This window comes from Kogia breviceps, chromosome 4 (assembly GCF_026419965.1).
Source record: "Kogia breviceps isolate mKogBre1 chromosome 4, mKogBre1 haplotype 1, whole genome shotgun sequence".
Taxonomy (NCBI): Eukaryota; Metazoa; Chordata; class Mammalia; order Artiodactyla; family Physeteridae; genus Kogia; species Kogia breviceps.
In genome coordinates, this window is record NC_081313.1 from 109,182,869 (window position 1) to 109,205,620 (window position 22,752).

Genomic DNA, 22,752 nt, shown 5'->3' on the forward strand with positions numbered 1-22,752 from the left:
CCACCATCTCTCACCTGAATTACTTCAACAGCCTTGTAACTGATCCCGTAGCATCGACCTTTGCCTCTGAAATCTATTCTCCATCAGCAGTAAGAGTGATTTTTATGAATAATGTCATTTCCCTGCTCAAAACACTCCAATGGTTTCCCATCTTTCTTAAGAGTAAATGCCAATGCTCATACCATGGTATCCTATAAATTCCAACATGATCTGGTCCTATTTCTAACTTAGCCACTTTGGCCTCCTTACTCCTCCCTACTGACACTCAAGCATCAGTAAAAGGGGCTTACTCCTTTGCCCCTCCTGGAGCACTCATCTCTCAGCTGGTTATAGCTGACTTCCTCCGTATCTCTGGACCGTATGTCATTTTATCAGGAGCTTTCTTGACTCTCCTATAAAAATTTGTAATCCTTCCATCCAGCATTCCTTAAAAACCTTTCTCTGTTTTATTTTTCTCTATAGCACTTATTACCATCTAAAATCTTATATATTCATTTGTTTATTTTCTATGCCATGAGGTCAGGAGTGTTGCTTTTCTTCACATCTTATCCCCAGTTGCTAGAATAGTGCCTGCCACATTCTAGGCCCTCAAATACTTCTTTATTGAATGGATAAATGACCTTACATCTTCTTTTTAGGTAGTAGGCTTCTTAAAAGGAGCTGAAGTCTACTTTGCATCTCTCAGATCACTTTGTATGGTACCTGCACAGATTCTGTTAATTTTTCTACCAAATGAATAAACACAATGCTTAAGCAAGAGAATAAGATTCAAAGGAAAATAAAATAAAAAATATAAACAAACCATAAACATGACTATGCTTACCTGTTCTATTGCACTCTTTAATTTGTTCATGTGGCTTTCAAACAGAGGAAAATGTGAAAAAAAGAATTCATTAAATTTGTTACTTTCATCTTCATCTTTGGATAATGAAAAGATTACCCCAATCGCAATCTTCTTTTTCCTCACAATCCCTGGGTTAGGGCCACAGCTCTCCTCTGACAGATTAAAGCTTTCTTCTATAGACCTTAAAAATAAATGGTTTTTCATTTAAAAAAAATATAAAAATAATTAAATTCACAATTCAATCCCCTTGCTAATTAAATGTAGGCAAGCTAAAGGTCTTCCAGTGTTTTATCAAGTAAATCCAAAAATTCATACCAATAGTGTATCTCTTTGAGAAAACTACTGGCTATTCCTTTATACTCATATTTTTGTAAGAAATTTTAATAAGAGAGTGAGATTGGAAACACTTTTGTTCAATTAGAAGTCACTAAAAAAGTAGATAATCCCAATGTATAACCAACCTAAAAGAGCCTGAATTTTAAGGTTTATAGACGAGTCTGATATAATCTCTTCACTGTTCTAGAATCTTCTTACCTTCCCTTTAGATTCCAGGAATAAAATCAAAGGTGAAGGAATAAAGGGAGTGAATAAAAAAGGAAACAAGAAGCTTCATCAGGCTTCCCTGGTGGCGCAGTGGTTGAGAGTCCACCTGCCGATGCAGGGGACACGGGTTTATGCCCTGGTCTGGGAGGATCCCAAATGCCACGGAGTGGCTAGGCCTGTGGGCCATGGCCGCTGAGCCTGCACATCCGGAGACTGTGCTCCGCAACGGGAAAGGTCACAACAATGAGAGGCCCGCGTACCGCAAAAAAAAAAAAAAAAAAGGGTAAAACACTTGAATAGACTATCTCCAAAGAAAACATACGTATGGCCAATAAGAAAGCAAAAACATGCTCAACATCACTAGCCATCAGGTAAATGCAAATCAAAACTACAAGGAGATACCACTTCACACCCATAAGAATGGCTATTATTTAAAAGAAAAAAAAAAAGGAAATTAACTACCGGTGAGGATGTGGAGAAATTAGAACTCTTGTGCAGTTCTAGTAGGGGAAATTTCTTAACGGCACAGTTGTTAGTACTCCACGCTTCCAGTGCAGGGGACACGTGTTCAATCCCTGGTCGGGGAACTAAGATATGCAGCGTGGCCAAAAAAAAAAAACACCCTGGCCATTTCTAGTGGGAATGAAAGTAAAATGTTACAGCCACTGTGGTGAAGAGTATGGCAGTTCCTCAAAAACTTCAACAGAGAATTACGATATGATCCAGAAATTCCACTTCTGGGCATATAACCAAAAGAACTGAAAACGGAGACTTGAAAGGGATCTGTAGATTCACGTTCATATCAGCATATTCACAACAGCCAAAAGGTGGAAGCAATCCGAATGTCCAAGGACAGATGAGTGGATAAACAAAATGTATATACAGTGGAATGTATATGTATATACAATGGAATATAATGGAATGTTAGTCATTAAAAAAAATGAAATTCTGATACATGTTACAACATGGATGAACCTTGAAGACATGCTAAGAGGAATAAGGCAGACATAAAAGGATAAATATTCTATGACTCCACTTATATGAGGTATGTAGAGCAGTCAAATTTACAGAGAAAAAAATAGCATAGTAGTTCCCAGGGGCTAAGGGGAGGGAGGAATGGGGAATTATTGCTTAATGTGTATAAAGGTTCAGTTTGTGGAGATAAAAAAGTTCTGGACGTGAATGGCTATGGCTGCACAACAATGCGAAGGTACTTAATGCCACTGAACTATACAGCTAATAATGGTTAAAATAGTAAATTGAGAAGATATACAGATTGCCAACAAACACATGAAAGAATGCTCAACATCATTAATCATTAGAGAAATGCAAATCAAAACTACAATGAGATATCACCTCACACCGGTCAGATTGGCCATCATCAAAAACTCTAGAAATAATAAATGCTGGAGAGGGTGTGGAGAAAAGGGAACCCTCTTGCCCTGCTGGTGGGAATGTAAAATGATACAGCCACTATGGAGAACAGTATGGAGGTTCCTTAAAAAACTACAAATAGAACTACCATATGACCCAGCAATCCCACTACTGGGCATATACCCTGACAAAACCATAATTCAAAAAGAGTCATGTACAAAAATGTTTATTGCAGCTCTATTTACGATAGCCAGGACATGGAAGCAACCTAAGTGTCCATCAACAGATGAATGGATAAAGAAGATGTGGCACATATATACAATGGAATATTACTCAGCCATAAAAAGAAATGAAACTGAGTTATTTGTAATAAGGTGGATAGACCTGGAGTCTGTCATACAGAGTGAAGTAAGTTAGAAGGAGCAAAACAAATACCGTATGCTAACACATATATATGGAATCTAAAAAAAAAAAAAAAATGTCATGAAGAGATTAGTGGTAGGATGGGAATAAAACACAGACCTACTAGAGCATGGACTTGAGGATATGGGGAGGGGGAAGGGTAAGCTGTGACGATGTGAGAGAGTGGCAGGGACATATACACACTACCAAATGTAAATTAGATAGCTAGTGGAAAGCTGCTGCATAGCACAGGGAGTTCACCTCTGTGCTTTGTGACTACCTAGAGGGGTGGGATAGGGAGGGTGGGAGGGAGGGTGATGCAAGAGGGAAGAGATATGGGAACATATGTATATGTATAACTGATTCACTTTGTTGTAAAAGAGAAACTAACACACTATTGTAAAACAGTTATACTCAAATAAAGATGTTTAAAAAAAAATAGTAAATTGTATGTTATGCATAACTTACCACAATTTTTAAAAATGTACTACACTTTAAAAGTTTCCAGTTCCAGACTTTAAAAATACAAAATACAAGGTCCAGGCTCTTAACATACACAATTATGTTAAAGGAGCTATTCAATCTTGTAGTAAATTAAAAGTCCCAACTTACCATCTAGGAAACACCCCATTCTCCAAACTTGTTGTTTGGCTACGTCGCCAGCGTCGCTGGTAGCTGCTGGCACAACTTCGGGTAAGTGAGGAGTTTGGAGAGGGAAATGGTGTAATAAGCAAGCTGCTTAGAGATGCTGTCAAGTCAGAGTAAGAATAAGTATAAGTTAATAATTACTAAAAACAAGAACAGATTTCTTTTTAACAAATTTAAGAGTGGTGACTCAAATTTTCCATTTTACTGAATGACCCTCTAAAATTTCAATTTAAAAAACATACATCATTGTTGGAGCAAGGTCCCAGAAAAAAATCACATATTAAAAGTGAGTTGGTAAGAGACCCTGATACAATTCCCTTTTGACATCCTTACCTTCCCCACCCCCACCCCAGAAGAAAATGCTACTTTGAAATAAAGCTTTATTCCTTTGGCCATGACACTGTCTCCTACCTTAGCTGGATCCTTAGTCCTTAAATTAAATACGATGCAGTTCAATTTCAATGCAGCAGCTGGATTTTAAGAACAAAAGCTATATTTGAAAATAAGTGTTTGAATGCCATTTAAAACGTCATTTAAAAGTACTCATGGGGCTTCCCTGGTGGCGCAGTGGTTGAGAGTCCGCCTGCTGATGCAGGGGACACGGGTTCATGCCCCGATCTGGGAGGATCCCACATGCCGCCGAGCGGCTGGGCCCGTGAGCCATGGCCACTGAGCCTGCACGTCCGGAGCCTGTGCTCCGCAGCGGGAGAGGCCACAGCAGTGAGAGACCCGCATACCACACACACACACAAAAAAAGTTAAAAAATAAATAAACAAATAAATAAAAATAAAAGTACTCATGGAGGGACTTCTGGGGCGGTCCAGTGGTTAAGACTCCACAATTCCAATGCAGGGGGCGCAGGTTTGATCCCTGGTCAGGTAACTAAGATGCCACATGCTGCGTGGCGGTCAAAAAAAAAAAAAAAGTACTCATGGATCACTTGTGCATAGGTAGCCACCTCTGAATGCTTGGGTACTTTTACCAAGAGTCATGACTATACCTATCAAGCTCCAAGAAAGAGTAAATCCTATAGATTGCTCTCTGGAACACTGCTCTCTGGAACATTGCTCTCTGGAACAGACACATTCCAATAGAGTCCACTCTGATTATAAGTGCTGTAATCCCCTAACTGTGGAAATTATTCTCTTCTGAAAACCCTTCACTGCAATCCAAAAGCTCTGTTTCCTGCCTGGGGTATCAAAAGCTAAAATCCTTTCTTTTTGGCGGGGGGATTCTCTCCTCCCCACTTAATAGAGAGAAAAAGACCTCAAGGGCTTACTTTTGTTTAGAAATATTTTAGATTCCCATTTTCATCATTATAAACACACACTGAAAATTTGTAAAGTAATCAAAAGACAAGTATTATTATCATCTATAAAAAGATACATGCCAGATGATATATTATTTTGGACACCAGGACTGAAATCTAAGAGATTATCATTATGAAAATATGTTCATTTGAATTCTCTGACAAATTCAATGGTAAAGGGGAGAGCTCTATGTGCCATGCAAACATCTGGGCCGCCAATGAATTAATTCTGGACTACTTTCTTGAAAATACCACATTTTATCAATTAGTAGTATAAAACTTTGTAGTCTAAGATTAGGGCATGTATAACTAATCTGGGTACGGCTTCTGTGAGAAATCAAATGTTACTCTAAATTTGGAAAAGCTCTGTTTTATCAAATTCTGGTATTAAAAATAACCCAATCAGAAAAAGGAAGAAAATACACAATTAACTTAAACAGCATATATGAATTCAATGGCTTGAAGAAGCTTTACAGATCAGTCTTGCCAGGCTCTTCAATTTACAGATGAAGAAAATGAAGTATAGAGACATTAATTTATCACTTCTGAAATCTTGGATAAATAATGAAAACTAAATTCCTGCCACAGAAAACTAAATCTCTAGATTACATAGATGCAAACAGTATTAAGAGAAATACACTCTAGATTATTTCCTAAGAACAAAAATAACTCAATTAGAAAAGAAGGGTGAGATTATTTGAAAGATGAGACTTCTCCTATTAGAGTAGTGGTTCTTAACTCTAGCTGTCCATCAGAATCAGTGGTTGAGTTTTTCATTTTTTGTTCCTCAAATACATATGCCTACGCCTTTCTCTAGGGTAAATCAAGAATCTTCAAGAGTAGAGTCCAGGTATCTGAAAAATTTTCTTGAAATTTCTCATGCATAACTAGGGACAATATATGGGAAGTTTGGAGTCTCCATCTAGACTCAAAACTGACTTGTGAACAATTTAGACAGCAGAGCCATGGAATGTGACAACATATACAGATAATCACAGTGGATAAAGTTTCTCATACCTAACGATAATTCAAACCTAAGAGTACTCCATCTTTCTCTTATGCTGATCTCTGAGCCCTGACACTTTTCCTTTTAACTGAAATGTCCTTCTTTCACGCCTTTGGCCAGATAACTCCTATTTATTTCAAGTATCAACACTCTGTAAAGCTTTACTCACACCCTGCTCCTTGCCCAGGCTAAGTTAGGTGCCATTTTTCTGAACCTCTGCACAGGTCTATCACAGAACACCTCAAACAATAAACTATGACAGATGATTTTCCTGGCTATTCTCTCATTAGAAGCTGTGCTCTTTAAGGATAGAATCTGGGGGGTTTTTTTTGTTTTCTTCTTTTTAATCCTCACAATGTTTCAATAAAACTTTGTCAAATTTTGGAAGAGAATGTATTTCAAAGAAATATGTATAACACTGGCTCAAAATGCCTAAGTTTCTCTGGGCAAGAGACAGTCTGACACTTTAAACCCTAGTTAGGAGAAAACAGATATAAGCAAATGTGTTTTTTCTACTATGTTATCTAAGCAGTCTCTTGAGCAATATTATTTTTCTTATACTAGCTAAGCCTAAGCCAGCGTGTATTCATCCAGGCCATGCTCCACCAGGCACATTTACTATTAAACATGAACAATTTTTAATTTAAAATATTTATCTCTGATGTTTCTACCATCCTCTTGTAAGGCTAATATCAATAATAACAAACTGTGCACATAAAACTGGATGATAAAAGCAAAGATAAAAAAAGGAAATCAATGTCAGCTAACAGTGATCTCATCAAAAATTGGATTAATACATGAACCTGTCATTACCAGAGCGTGCTATGCCACTGTCTCTGTCCTCGTTCAGCTCTCTTCCAGGCATGTCCATTGGGTTGCTGTGAACTGAGAATCAAGACAAAACTGTGACTTATAAAATACAGTGCTGTTCAGGTTGATGCTGTTCCTTTTATGTAGCAAACTAAATCATGCTGATCTCATTGCATTCCTTTATTTTTTTCAACAGCATGGCACAAACCCAACACCAAGAGCTATTACTCAGTTGAACAAGCTTTGAGATCTCTCTGAAGATTTGACATATAATATGAAATAATCTATGGTATAATACCTAAAGAAGCAAGGGATGATTAAAATAAGTATTTTATAAGCATATTCAATGATATATGAATATATTCACAATATACTGCTAAATGAAAAAAAGGCAATCTACTGACCAGTAAGAATGATGGTTGCTGGGGCTAAGTGACTGGTATATGATGGTTGTCTGCTAGTCTGCCTATAAAATTGTATGTTTAAAAATTCTCCATAATAAAAATTTTAAGAAAGCTGAACAGTATAACCCCAATTTTGTTTTAAAACAAACAAAAAACTAAGAAGGTGATTTCCAGTTGACAAGATGGCTAATATATTTTTTTGCCTATTTTTCATATTTTCCAAATTTTCTATAATATATATACATTGTTTGTATCTTACATTTGTATGAAAAATAAATATTAATTAAAACAAGAAGCTGGGTACAACTTCCTGGATACAGAAGCATGAACATACTCTACAATCATCTATTTAATGATGTAAACAAACATAGTCATATATGCCTTTTACAGAATATAATGGTGCTTGTTCATCTAAATTTTAGCTCCAAGAGAAATCATTCTTATGGAATAGTGTAGATCAGAAATTTTACAATAATAGTAAGATAGGATATTTTCTGCGATTGATGAACCATGATACAGAAGCTACTCAGCCATGGAAACAAGATAGTGTCACATTAGAAATTCCACTGGTATTATAAGAAATAACTTTCATACTATATTTCGGTTTAGGATTCTAAAGTTAAAATCATTATTACATAACAAAATAAGAAATGACAAACTGAAATTTCATGAAAATGTCAATTCCACTGATAACTTAGTTTCTGGAAACTTTAAGAACGTATTCAGTAGAAAGATATTAAGTTCTTAAACTTCCTAAGCAATGTTTTCTCAACTACACCTTCCCCAACTGCATTTCTCTACTCTCTTGTTTCCACAGCTTAACTATGAATTCTAGACGCTGGGGCACACCAACTAGTCTACCCACACAGCACATGGCAAACCTGCAAAGAAAGAGGCGCTCCTGATCAGGCGGAGCGGACCCTGTTCAGAGAATGCCCGCCTGGGGCTGCAGAACTGTGAAAGACCTACATGGCAGAAACGTAAAATACATATGAAAGAGGGCTGTTAGAGAAGCCACAATGCGTCAGGAATAAAAGGTAAGCTAAGGAAGTACAAAAGCATACCAACAGATATGGATGGAAACCTTTAAACAAGTAAGAATAATTCAAGCTGGCTCCCTATTTTTGAAACAGGATGGTTTCCCTCTGGTCACGGCTTATGTCAACATAACAATTTACTAATAAGTCCACATATAATAATAAAAATAAAACATAAATAATAAAAATAAGCTTCCACTATACAAGGTAAAATGTTCAATCCTTTCTCATCTAAAACAATGTTTTTAAAGATTCAAAACAGCACAGTAATGTTATCTATATAATTTGTCATTTGCCAAATAAATTTATCTTAAAATGTCAGTTTTAAGATTACAATATTGTGCAACTACAGTTAAGAAGAAAACCACCTAAGCACTTGGCTGAAAAAACAGAATACAAAATAAAACAAAGAGCAAATAAAGAAAAGGGGTCTACTGACAAATAAGTATGAAATTGGTTTTTCTAAACTAGTGGTAAATTATAAATTAACAGAAGAAACCAAAGTTCCTAGAGCAAGAGTCAGCCACTATGGAAGCAGGAAAGCCAATGCAGCCTGTCAGGGCCAGACTCCCAGCTGCCCAAGATAAGTAGCTGCCACACACTTGACCAAGAGAAGATAAGAGTCTGAAGACCCAGAGAGGGTAACATCCCAGCCTGGAAGCAAGCAGCTGAGTTACTTGTTAGTTATGCTTCATCAAGATGGCCTAAATAGCCATCTAGGTTTATCTAGGATAGAACTGGGGACTTTTCTGTTTTAAAAAGTGACAAATGTATTTTTCAAATTGCTAATAGGTATTTTTCTATAACAAGAGTTTTTATAATTATAGTGCATGTGCAGCAAACCTTCCATTTTCATTGTTCAGTTCTTTCTTCATTTTTTCCTAGTTACCTCAAAACTTACCTGCTCTCTTTAATCTCCTTCCCTACCACCTCTTCTTACTCTCAGCATATGCCTTTGTCTCGTACAGTATGCACATGTATATGTTTGTACACATGAAGAATCACCATATGGGAACTCTCCTTCTCCTACCATGCTATCTCCAAACTTAATCAACTTTCATCCCTGCCTCCTTCCTGCCTGAGCAGTAATAACAGGTAACATTATTCAAGTCCCCTTCATGTGCAGGGTCTATCTGTGAAAAATCCTGAGAGGTACCTCCCTCCCTCCCTTCCAAAGCTAATTATTCTAAGTAAGCTAGGCCCTTCCACTTTACCAGTATCACCTCTATCTCCAACCTCATCCTCCTTATAACCTCCGTTTCCATCAACATTTAAATACAGTCAGAACTCTTCTACCTTCTCCCCATATATTTAATCCTATAGTTCAGTAGTTCTTAAAATGTGGTCCAATGACCCCCCTCCAAGGGGACCCTGCAACCCTTTCAAGGGGTTCTTGAGGACATTCCTTTTTCTAGCTACATATCTATGTGAAACTATATTTTCTTAACACACTTCAACCAAAACAACACATTACAAAAGACTGAATGCAGAAGAAGATATGAGAATCCAGCTGTTTCTATTAAGCCAGACAATAAAAAGTTTTGCAAAAATGTGAAACAATGCCACTCTTAGTTTTCTTGTCTTGGAAAGTATAGTTATTTCAAAACATATGTTATTTATATTAACATAAAAAGGGTTATTAGTGTTATTTTTAATGAGTTACTAAGTAAATAATTTTTAATTTTCTGAATTTTAATTTCTAATATAGTATATATCAATAAATATAACTTACATACACAAAAGCTCTCTGTGGTCCTCAATAATTTCTATGTGTGTAAAAGGGTCCTGAAACCAAGAAGTTTGAGGATGTCTGCTTACATCTTAGAAAAGAAGACTAACCTCTGAGTCTTTCCTCAACTTTGGCTTCTATTCTCCCCACTGAAACTACTCACAGAGGCCACCACCAAAAGCCTTCCTGTTACTTAACGCACTCCATACTATCTCACACTACCTTACATCATATTTAATGCTGACTACATTACACTTTGAACTTTTTTCCCTCAGTTTTCATGATAACACACACTAAGTTTTTTTTTTTCTTAGTCTCCTTTATGTGATTCTCTTCCCCTACTCCATCTTTAAAGCCAGCATCCCCAGGGTTCTATCCTCAACAATATTTCCTTCTCATTCATTCTTATGCTTTCAATTATCATTTATATAATAATAATTCTCAAATCCATGGTAGAAACTGCTAACAATCTAAAAAAGGATTGTGTTCTCCCTTGCATAACATCAAGTAGTCTGTGGGAAGCAGCTGGCCAGCTAGGGACCGTATTTCTCAAACCTCCTTATATACAGATGAAGCTATATGATTAGTTACCACCAATGGAATGTGAGCAAAAGTGATGTATATCACTTTCAGGTTGAGGTGGTTTTGAAGGGAATGTGCTTCTCCATACTCAATCTCTTTCCACTGGCTTTGTGTAGGTGAGCACAACCTTGGAGCCCATATTATAAAGAAGGTAGAACTCCAAGAAGGAAGGAGACTGGACCTCTAAAACACTGCTTTGAGGAAAATTGTGAGAAAAAACCTCTATTGTTTTAAAACTTTTATACGTTCATTATCTTACAGCAGCTACCACCAGAATACATCTCTCTCTTTAACTACAATGGATATCTTCACTTGGATATCCTACCAATACTTCCAATTCGACATGCCTAAACCTAAAATCATTAACTCCCAATTTCTCATGTTCCTCCCAGTGAATGGAACCAATATCCATGCAATTACACAACCCAATAGCTCAGTGCCATCCCTGACTCCCCCTCTCCCCTCACCTCTTCTACCTAATTACCAAGTCCTGTCTACTCTATTTCTCCCAACAAAGTTCTCAACAACTCTTTATCCTTATGGACACAATTTTACTCTACGTCCCCGTTATCTGTCACTTGGACTATCATAAGCAGCCTTCTAATATGGGTGTTTTCTCAATCCCACTGGCTCATCTGAATCTATTCCTACAGCAATTAGAATATTCTTTTGCAGATACAAACCTGATGTGATCATGTTTCTATATTGTGAAAACTCTTCTGTTGTTGCCTTGAGAATGCACCACAAAACTCTCCAGCTATAAGAACTGCAATTGGCCAAGCACCCCAGCTGCTGTGTTCTTAAATTCACTGCCATGTTTGTGCAGGGCCACATATCCCACAGGCTGTGCCTAGCCAATGACTGAACACAGTAGCTATAGTAAGGCAGGCCCATTTTGGCAAGACATGGGTCACTTCTGACAACCAACTCTGACTCAAAGGCTCGTCCACAGCCTTATCACACCTTCTTTGGACTATATGGCAGGCTGGAACATGTCCACTCAAGCTTTTATTCCTCTCTTTCACTCAAGGTCAAACTTGCACCACAATCTGAGGGCTCTCTGAACCCTTCCCAGCTCCGTCTTCATTTCTCTCACCTAGTAATAATAAAATTCTTGCATGTTTAAACCTGTCTTGGCACCTGTTAAAAACCAGGAGGAAGACCCAAACTAACACACCCTCACTGGTACCCAACTGCTTACTCAAAGCATAAGTACAAATTCCTCAGTGTAACCCACAATGCCCTTCATGATCTGGCTCTTGCTCACTTCTTTATTTCCTTTCACTTCCTTTACTTATATCCACACTGTGCTCCACCCACAATGATTTGTTCACATTCTTTCCACACTCAATGATCTCTTGAACTTAGGTCTGTGCACGTTACTGCTTTTTCCTAGAACATTTCTCTTCCCAACGGTCAGGCTAATTCTTCAAGTTTAGGCACTTCTTTAAGAAAGCTTTTTGTGATACTCCAAGACTGAACTGGGTGTTCCTCCTCATTTCTATCACAACATGCTCTTAGTCTTGTCCAAAATTTAACTACAGTATACTGTATTGTATTGCTTGTCTGACTTCCACTAACTAAAAATATGTTGAGGCAGGAACTGTGTCTGGTTCACCACTGTATTCTCAGGGTGTAGCAGAGTGCTCGGCATATAATAAGTGCTTGATAAGTACTTGTTGATTAATTGGAAATTTAAAGAAAATAAGAAATGGTGCTCAAATATCCTTGATTCACAATTAAGAATGTGAAAGAAAAAGCCATTCATAACAAAATATGTGCTTTGTTAAATGCATTAATTTCCTATTCCATGTTAAAACAGAGAAGTTGAGTATATCTAGCAACTATAGTGTACTTTACCTTTATACATGATAATGGATTTGTATTATTTAAATAAACAGCTTTTAATAAGCCCCTTTAGCTTTGAAAAGTATCAAATTATAAAGAAAAAAAGACTTATTTCTGTCACATTTTTACTTTATTAAAATGAATGAACTAATCAAGTTAAGAAAAAGTAGAACTTCTATTTTTCTATAAAATGCACACCTTCTAAAACACATGTCTGACACTGCAACTAGCCCATAGTAGGTACTTAATAAATAGCTGCTATTTGAATGAACATGAATTACAAAAAAAAAATAGGATGCTATACTGTTAAAGGTGGGAGAAAAAACTGTTTTCTACTAATATGTATAACCGATATTTATTAAAATTACAAATAAAAATTTCCACTAAACAGGGAATGAGTGAAACATTCATCCCATTCTTTTTTTTTTAACATCTTTATTGGAGTATAATTGCTTTACAATGGTGTGTTAGTTTCTGCTTTATAACAAAGTGAATCAGCTATACATATACATATATCCCCATATCGCCTCCCTCTTGCGTCTCCCTCCCACCCTCCTTATCCCACCCCTCTAGGTGGTCACAAAGCACCGAGCTGATCTCCCTGTGCTATGTGGCTGCTTCCCACTAACTATCTATTTTACATTTGGTGGTGTATATACATCCATGCCACTCTCCCACTTCATCCCAGTTTACCCATCCCCCTCCCAGCGTCCTCAAGTCCATTCTCTATGTCTGCATCTTTCTTCCTGTCCTGCCCCTAGGTTCTTCAGAACCAATTTCTTTTTTTTGTTTAAGATTCCATATATATGTGTTAGCATACATTCATCCTATTCTAACTGCTGTCCACTCTCTAATACACTACAGTTCGTTTTGCACTGGAAATATGGTCAGCAGTAATTTATTTGATCTTTCTAAGATACAACAAAGGACCAGAAATTTTAGAAATAGTTTGTCACTTTAAAATGTTGAACTTAAATAACAAACAATAAACTAACCAAATTACTAAATAAGCTGCTATTTTAATAAATCTCTTAAGAAACATCAAATTTGAATATCTGCTCATCTGAATTACAGGTCAAAAAAATAAGCACCATTTTAAAATTACTCTAGTTAGGGAAAAGAAAAGGGAGAAAGTAAAATACCTGTCTCCCTCAGCTGAAATATTCAAGAGAGCTAGTAAGGGCTTTTTACATCAACTTTTTACATCAAAAGTACTTTTCAAAGATGCATCGAAATTAAAACCAAAAAACAAATTAGGTATTTCTTTAGCAATTCTCTTTTTTCAGGTACAAAATAAACATTATGTTCAAATATATGAAAACTATATTTTTCAAATCATATAAATATTACACATACTTGCAATTTAAATCCCTTTTCCACTTCTAGTATTTGAAGTTCTTTGGTCTTCTAACATTATTAAGAACATTATTATCTACACTATTAAGAACATTTCTAAAATGTATAAAACCGTTTTACCTATATTTCCAAGTAGTCCATTAATAACTGTGTTATTATCAGCCTTTAATGTACTGTTGTCCTGATTGATGAATTCAAGACTGTCTTGCAGCCTAAGTGGGAGGAGAAAAAAATAAATTTCAAATTCGTTTTATGCTCTTAATGGCTATTCTTTGTATACCTCAAATTTTAAGTGTAAAACATTATTTTTTTTTAAGTTTTAAGTTTCCCTATTAGTACTATAAGGCAACTAATCATTTAAATCAGGGGTTGGCAAACTACACCCTGAGGGTTAAATTAAGTCTGCTGCCTGTTTCTGTAAATAAAGTTTTACTGGAATACAGCCACACCCAAGTGTCTGTCAACAGATGAATGGATAAAAAAAGACTGTCATGTATATATATAGACAGTGGATATTATTCAGCCATGAAAAGAAAAAAAGAGGAAGTCCTGCCATTTGCAACAACTTTGGTCCTTCAGGGCATTATGCTAAGTGAAATAAGTCAGACCGGAGAAAGGCAAATGCTGTATGATATCACTTATATGTGGAATCTAAAAAAGCCAATTCCCTGGTGGTCCAGTGGTTAGGACTCTGTGCTTCCACTGCAGGGGGCACGGGTTCAATCCCTGACTGGCAAACTAAGATCCTGCTAGCCATGAGGCACGGCCAAAGAATAAATAAATAATTTTTTAAAATTTGTTTAATTAAAAAAAAATTAAAAAGCCGAACTCAGAGATGCAGAAACCAGAGTGATGGTTAACAGGGACTGCGAGTAGGGGAAATAGGGATAAAATGGTCAAAGGATACAAACTTCTAGTTATAAGATTAACAAGTTCTCGGTGTCTAATATACAGCAAGCTAATTATAGCTAATAAAACTGCATTATATCTTGAAAGTTGCTAACAGAGTAAATCTTGAATATTCTCACCACAAAAAAGAAATGGTAATTATATGACAGGATGGTAGAAGCTAAGGCTATGGTGGTAATCACTTTGCAATATATAAATGTATCAAATCAACATGCCATATACTTCAAACTTACATAATGGCATATGTCAATCATATCTCAACAAAGCTGGGGGAAAAAATCTGGCCTCCATAAACTTTCAAACTTTAAGGGATGGAATAAAATCTGAATTTATGCTGCAATCCTGAAAGCAGCTTATTAGTTTTCATACTTTGCAAATCTTAAAGAATTCATTTCTCCCTTCATCCATAACTACTTACGTATTGAGACTTCCACAGATGCTGCTGCCAGTCCGTGCAGTAAAAACTTTGCTGAGCATAAGCTGTGGAGGGGAACTATGAAGAAAAAGAGAGGGATAGAGAGAGATCGAAACTGAAACACAAGAACCTTTCCAATTTATTACAAATAAAAATGATTAAGTCACAGAGATGTCACAGCATAGTTACAACAGCCATGAAGTAGCATTAAACCCATAAAACATCATAAACTTAGTATCTGACATGCTCAATCTGAGTGAAGACTATATGAAATTCTCCCATCTTTAAAAAACTAAACATGGATTCATTAAGAAAAATCAGAAAATCCCTCACCGGATCTGATGAATCTTTAAGGTGGAGCCTTTGTAGCTCATTGCTACTGAGCCAAACATCATCTCTCCAAGCATATTGGCATCAGAAGAACATCGAGAACCCTAAACAATAAGCATAACATTAATAAAATTGCAGAACTTAAAACCTATTTCAAAAACTGATTCTTATTAAAAATTCCTTTGCTGTAGTCTACGTAATGTTTTTTTTAATGATTTTACATTGTATGCACTGTTCTGCAGCTTGATTTTCTTCATTTTACAATGTATAATAGATCTAAGCATACTGTTATACTTAGATTCCTTTTAAGAGCTGCATAGTATTCTCATATATGAAAATGCCAGTTTATCAAGCCTGTTCCCCTTACTGACAGGCATTTAAGTTACTTCCTGTTTTTTGCTATTACAAATAAATGCTCAAATAAACATTCTTAGCCACATCTTATGCATATGCAATGCTTCTCCAGGACAGATAACAAGAAGTAGAATTCACTGAACATGCTGAACAGATTTTACCACTCCTACTGTGCAAAAAGAATCATTCGCAAAAGGGGTAACTTGGACATATTTTGCATTTTTTTTAAAAAGACTTATCTTAAGCATTAGAATGTCCTGTTTGTAAAGAATTCTGATTTTAAAAGTTATTCTTTTCCATTATTCTTTAATTGTCCTCATTAGGAGTCAAAAAAATCTAAAAATTGACTCATCCATTTGGTTACTATTTATATACTGCAGCAAATACAACTAGTTAACCACCAAATATCTTATTCCTTATTTTTTGAAGTCCAATTTGTTTCAAGGAAGCAATGTGCCCAAATGAAAAAAACTGCATTTCAGAGCCTCCCTTGCAGACAGGGGATTTCAAGTTGGTCTCTATATTCAAAGAGTTAAGCCAGTGGTTGGAGTGGTAGCTTTCACAACTATCCATTTACATGCATTCAACAGTCCTGGTCAATGGAATATAAATGGAAATCACTGAAGATGAAGACACCATAAGAGGATAACAAGGCAACAAGTATGTACACAGTAACTCTGGCTAAGTAGAAAGATAAGGAAGCCTTGGTCTCTGAGGCCATCTTGAAGCCCATACATTATCGTGCCTAGATGGCCTCTCTCCAGACCTGTCATGTGAAGAAACCAATCCCTAATTTGTTTAAACCACTGTTTCATAGGATATCCCAATGCAATTCCTAACCAATACAATTAACATAATAAAACAACTGATGAGAAAGATGACCAAAAATCTAAGATAGTAAATGAGGATTATGCACAAATTTCACTATGCCATTCTACCATGGGAAATCAAGAATTAGGAGTTTTTAAAAATACTTAAAAGATTCTTCTGAAGATAACAATAAAGTGATGAGGACCCCCATTTTACAAGTGAAAGCCAGGGAATACATCTACATACTATTTTTCTTTTTAGAATGTGATTCTCTTTCACTCTTTTGCTTGTTTACTACCTGCCTTGTGTTAAAAAAAACTATATATATACATTTTGTCACCTTTCTTAAAAAGAACATCTTCAAATAGCAATCCATTTCATTATACATACTATGTTCATATTAATACATAGTATGTTTTTTAATACATTCATTGACATATTGTTTTTTCTTTCTCAGTGCTATAGTCTTAATTTTGTTTTAATAAAGGCACGAAGTTATTTTTTAAGAAAAAATCACTTCTGATATACCTAGGTTACTACAAGAAGCAACTCATTTATTCTTGGGATTTGGTTAAGACAAAATTTTTATTTCCAGAAGGCTAGGTATTATGAACATTTTAGAAACAGAGTAGAATAATTTATTAAATGATAAAGTAGTTTATTTTTCTTTTAAGATCAATAATACCAATCTTACTTGGCAACCTAAATTGCTTCTGGATAATGACAGAAATGAGAACCTTCTCTTACAAGCTCATTTTTGTTACAATGCATCAAACTCCATTCTTATTTTGACTAAAAATAATATTTCTTATATTAAACAAGCTACACAAATTTAAATATCAAGTCATTTAAACATGATAATATTATAATTAGAAAAGAATCCTCGGAAGGCAAAATACAGTAAAAATAAATTGGGGTATAAATTTTATGAAACCACATACTTTGCTGTTAAAGGTTCTCTCTGTCTGCTCTAATACATACCAAATAGTTATCATGAATGTCACTGACATGTTATATATTTTAATGTGACATAATCTATAATGAAGAATATAATTAAGAAAATGCTATTATCTTTAATGCTTTTTTTAAAAGGCTCTTATTTAAAAGTTCAATTCTTTGTAAGTACTCATTGCTGAAAGCAATAATTTGTAATACCCTGTAAATCAAAAGTAATGTTCTAGTTACCTGAAATAACACTTTATCAAGTGTAGTGAACTATATGCTATAATAATTCAATGCCTTCTTGCTAAAAAAGCAGATTTCCACGACAATAATGAACCTACTACCAGAATATCTAGACATATAACCTGGGAACCTGTACTTTAAAAAACTCTAGGGATTTTTGATGCAAAATGAGAATTATAATCACTCACTGCTTCAGGGATTCTACAGTCTGGATCCATTTGCTAATCCTATTTAACTGCATAACATTAGGAAGAAAGGCAAGTTTGTACAGTTGATCAAATTAGAAAACTTGTAAATTGACATAAGTATAATGATCCTACATAGCACAGCACTATTAGGAACTTGTTAGGGTAACATGCTTAAGATGGAAGAGGAATAGAGGAGGGTAGGCAGAACTATGTAGACATTAGGACTACATAACATGTAGGTAGTACTAACATCTGGACTTTTATAACTTCGAAGCTGTTCCACATATACTGTCATGTTGATATGGTATAAGGGTTAGTTTCTATCTAAACACAATTACCTAATTATAAATAATTTAAAGGTCCAGGATTCTATTTTGGTACTGCTAAATGTAAAATACCTGTGATTCATTCATGCAAGCTTGAATGACACAAATAAATTCACATTAGATGACATTTGCTTATTTGAAACCAAGTAATGATCCTATGTAAAATATAGGAACATAACAAGTTTATAGAGAAGTTCCTATATAGTAAAATGATTGGTTAATTCTGTATTTTAAAAGAACAGCCACATTAATTTTGAAAAATGAAAATGTACATTTCTGATAACATATACTACAGCCATATTTTAATTTCATACTACAGCTGACTTGTATTATATTTGCCTTCATATTTCAATAATTTAAAAGTATATAAAATAAGAAATTATTCTGGTAGCCTAAAAAATATGAAATGGGAAATAAAAAGGAGAAAATGCCCCTGGCTACCTGTGCCCAGCTCTCTATGCTTCCCCTATCCTAAGATTTATCAAAGTTCATAAACTTACCTACTTAACTATCTGTCTCCCCAGCTATACTGCAAGCTCCAGGAGGGTAAGCACTAGTCCCTGTTACATCCTCAGTCCCTAGGATGGTATACAACACATTGTAGTACTCAAAAATACTTGTGAACGAATAAAATACATGTGATCTTACCTGGTACTTAGGACACTGGTCTTTTACCTCAGAAGATGAAGTCATGGAACTATCTAAAGAGGAAGAACTGTCTCCTCCAGGTTTCAGTTGGCAACATTTCCCAAAGACTTTAACTTGAGCATCACTGCAAAGCTTCTGAAATGGAGACATTATTCCCATTCATATTTTAACAGATTTTCCACCATATATAAATTATAGCATAAAGACCTTTGGAAAAACCAAGGATGAAATAATTCAAAATAACATAACCTTAATATAATGACTATTTGCATTTTACTGTATTTTCTCCAGTACTGTTTTCTATTCTTTGTCTCATAACTATAATAATATTTGTGGCATTTTTAACTGTACTTTTCTCATCAAAATTATTAAATCATGGGAATTTTTCTATATTACAATGGTCTACACAATGTTCATTGTTGGGACTTAATTATATACTGCAGCAGTTTTCAAATTATTTGATCTCAAAAACCTATTCATGCTCTTAAAAATTATTTAGGATCCCAAAGGCATTTTGTTTATGTGTGATGTATGTATCAATATTTTCCCATATTAGAAATTAAAATTGAGGAATTTAAAAATATTTATAAATTTATTTAAATATAACAATATACCCATTACAAGCTAATGTAAGTAACATTTTAATGGAAAAAAACTGGGTAGGAATCGGAAGAGAAATGCAAATGAGACATATTTCAATGTAAGTTTAATCTTTTGAAATGAGAATGCATCCATGTATTGGACAGTTACATTTTTAATAATAGCTGAGCTTAGGACCAGAAGGCTGTATTGTCTAGCATGGAAGAAGAATGTATTTCAATTTTTTGCTTTTTTTGCTTTAGAAATAGAGACACAGACACAGAGAACAAAAGTATAGATGTATGGATACCAAGGGGGAAAGGGGTGGGGTGGGAGGAATTGGGAGATTGGGATTGACACATATACACTATTGCACTATTGATACTATGTAAAGAATAGACAGCTGATGGGAACATACTGTATAGCACAGGGAACTCTACTTAATGCACTGTGGTATCCTAAATGGGAGGGAAAACCAAAAGGGAGGGGATATATGTATATGCATGGCTGATTCATTTTGCTGTGCAGTAGAAGCTAACACAATATTGTAAAGCAACTAGATGCCAATAAAAATTAATAAAAAAAAAAATTTTTTTTGCTTTATTCCTCTTGTTCTCCTCTCCCTGCCGAACAGGTTCTAGAGCTTTCACTGCTCACAACTACCAAAGCTGCAATCCACCAAGTTCTCTGATACTCCTAAAAACACTGCAATGCTTTACCACAGTTACCAGTATGTTCATTCTTCAAAATCCAGCTGGCCTGACTTATCTACTATTGCAAACCACCATTTATCAGTCAACAAAAGTAACTGAGTACTATGTGTACCAAGCACTAGGGAAAAGAAGTGAATAAAACAGTTCTTTTCCTTGTGAAACTAACAATCTAACAGGAGGAGATATTTAACAAATAGACAAATTAGTATAATTAAATACATTATTTCAAACATGTCTAATAAAAGTCATAATGATAGCAACATTTAACTCACATAGCACCTAGTATCTGGTCAGGTACTCTTCTGTTTTACATATATTTACTCTTTTATTCCTCACAACAACTCTATGAAGTAAGTACTATTATTATCCCCACTTTATAGATGAAGAGATTAAGGAACAATGATGTTTATGTGAACTGTCCAAGAAAGTACTTAACTTAGTCTAGGCAGATCAGAAATGATATTTAAACTGGAACTACAAAAAAGCATAGGAGTTAAGGTGAAAGAAGAAGAATGTGAGGGGTAGAAAGACATTCCAGGCTGAGGTAACTATATATGTCCAATCTCTGAAACAAGAAGCAATTTGCTAGAGGGAAGAAAGGGACAAACATATATCAATTCCAGGACTGAAGCATAATTTCTGTTCCTAGAAGGTCAATGTCTACTGTGCCATGTCCCCTCACTAGACCATCTTCCAACAAAGTTGTTGCTGCTTGGTTTCAAAAAAAAGCCATAACTTAAGAATGGGAAAGAGAAAAGACACTGTACAGAGAAAGGGGTAGGGGTGTGTGTGTGGGAGGGGGGTGTCACAGCTTTTACATATACTTCTATGCACAATATCTTATAGATCTAAAATCTCTACAACAGGACAATCAAACTAAGTCAGAATTGAAATACACATAACATGCCTTTCCCAATGTTCAATGTGCATCTGCATTATACATTAACCAGATCCCCTCAAGGTAAGAGGATGTAATCAACTTTGAGAAAAAGTCTCTTCTAATGTCAGCATTGTAATTTTTTAAATTAATATTCCTTTCCCATCCTGTACAGGGGATCACACTGACTAAAGGCGCATTCTGTATGTGCATACCTGACTAAAAAAAATTTCTGATGAACTTTATTTATAATTTTAACTTGTCAATATGATACATGATTCTTTCTCTCAAAAACATATGCCTCTCTAACTCTTGACCAGTGGAACAATTTTCAGAGCTTCTGAAAATCTCTCTCTCACATTACAATCCTCAATTTGGCTCAAATAAAATTATCTTTATTTCTTCTTAGCTTAACTGTTAACTGAATTTTCATCGACACAAAGAAATCTAGATTCCACTATTTAACTACTCACTTCCCCACTCCACACATTGCCAATAAGTAAAATCATTTTTATTGGTTTACTATTATCCTTCCAGTATCTGTTTTCAAATATAAGCATATTCCTTTTCCTTTTCACTTACAGAAAAAGTGATTCAGTTCTGCTGTTGCTTTATTTTCCACTAATATCATAGAGAATCTTTTCATCTATCTTCAGTGTGTGAATATACTACAGCTTATTTAACCAGTCATCTGTTAATAACCCTGCCAGTGGAACTGCTGGGTCAAAACATAAATACATATAATTTTGGTAGATACTGCCAGACTACCCCTCCAAGGATGTCATTTCACTCACTCACTTTAACAGCAAAGTACTGTCATGCAACATTTGGGTTTTTGCCAATCTAAAAGGAAAGAACTAAAATCACAACATAGTTTTAATTTTCATTTCCTTATTATGAATGAGAGGAAGAATCTTATTAAATGTGTAATGGCCATCTGTATGTGAACTCCCTGGTCTTATCCTTCACCTAATTTTCTACTGAATGGTTCTCCTGTCTTGATTTCTAGGAATTTTTTATATAGAAAGATTACCAGCTGGTTTTATATCCTATAAAAATGTTTTCCCAGGGTATTGTTTATCTTCTAATTTTCCTCATGGTAGTTTTTTTCTTTTTTGTTTGTTTGCTTTGTTTTGCTCACCATCCAAGTTATTTCCATTTCTTTTTTTATTTGGTTGTCAAACGTGTAGGTCTTTTAACTTTATGGCTTCTGCATTTTAAGCAATAGCTAAAAGGTGTTTTCCACTCCACAGATACATAGGAACTCATGTTATCTTTTTGTAATGTCACAGTTTTATTTTTTTTTAATTTAAATGTTTGATATACTTGAGATATGACCTAAGTTTATCTTTCTTATAATTGGCTAATTATCTCAATACCATTTATTAATCTTTACCCTACTGACTTAAGATGATGCCTTTATCATATATTAAATTCTTGCATGTATTTAGATCTACTTCTGATTCTCTATTTCATTCCATTAGTGTGTTGATCTATTTATGTTCCAATAATATATTCTTTTAAT

At 35.1% G+C, this 22,752-nt stretch overlaps 1 protein-coding gene across 2 annotated transcripts in view; it reads right to left on the bottom strand.

Annotated features, from left to right (window-relative positions):
- FNIP1 (folliculin interacting protein 1) overlaps positions 1-22,752 on the bottom strand; it is a 131,127-nt gene that overhangs the window by 49,369 nt on the left and 59,006 nt on the right. Inside the window, exons 3-10 of one of the 2 annotated variants that reach the window (XM_059061812.2) lie at positions 19,059-19,193; positions 15,551-15,651; positions 15,221-15,295; positions 14,014-14,105; positions 8,223-8,306; positions 6,941-7,012; positions 3,776-3,911; positions 824-1,025 (exon numbers count right to left, since the gene is read on the bottom strand). In XM_059061812.2, the coding sequence (XP_058917795.1) occupies positions 824-1,025; positions 3,776-3,911; positions 6,941-7,012; positions 8,223-8,306; positions 14,014-14,105; positions 15,221-15,295; positions 15,551-15,651; positions 19,059-19,193 (897 nt within the window). The remainder of the gene's footprint in view (positions 1-823; positions 1,026-3,775; positions 3,912-6,940; positions 7,013-8,222; positions 8,307-14,013; positions 14,106-15,220; positions 15,296-15,550; positions 15,652-19,058; positions 19,194-22,752) is intronic. The other variant, XM_059061813.2, reaches the window with a different exon arrangement.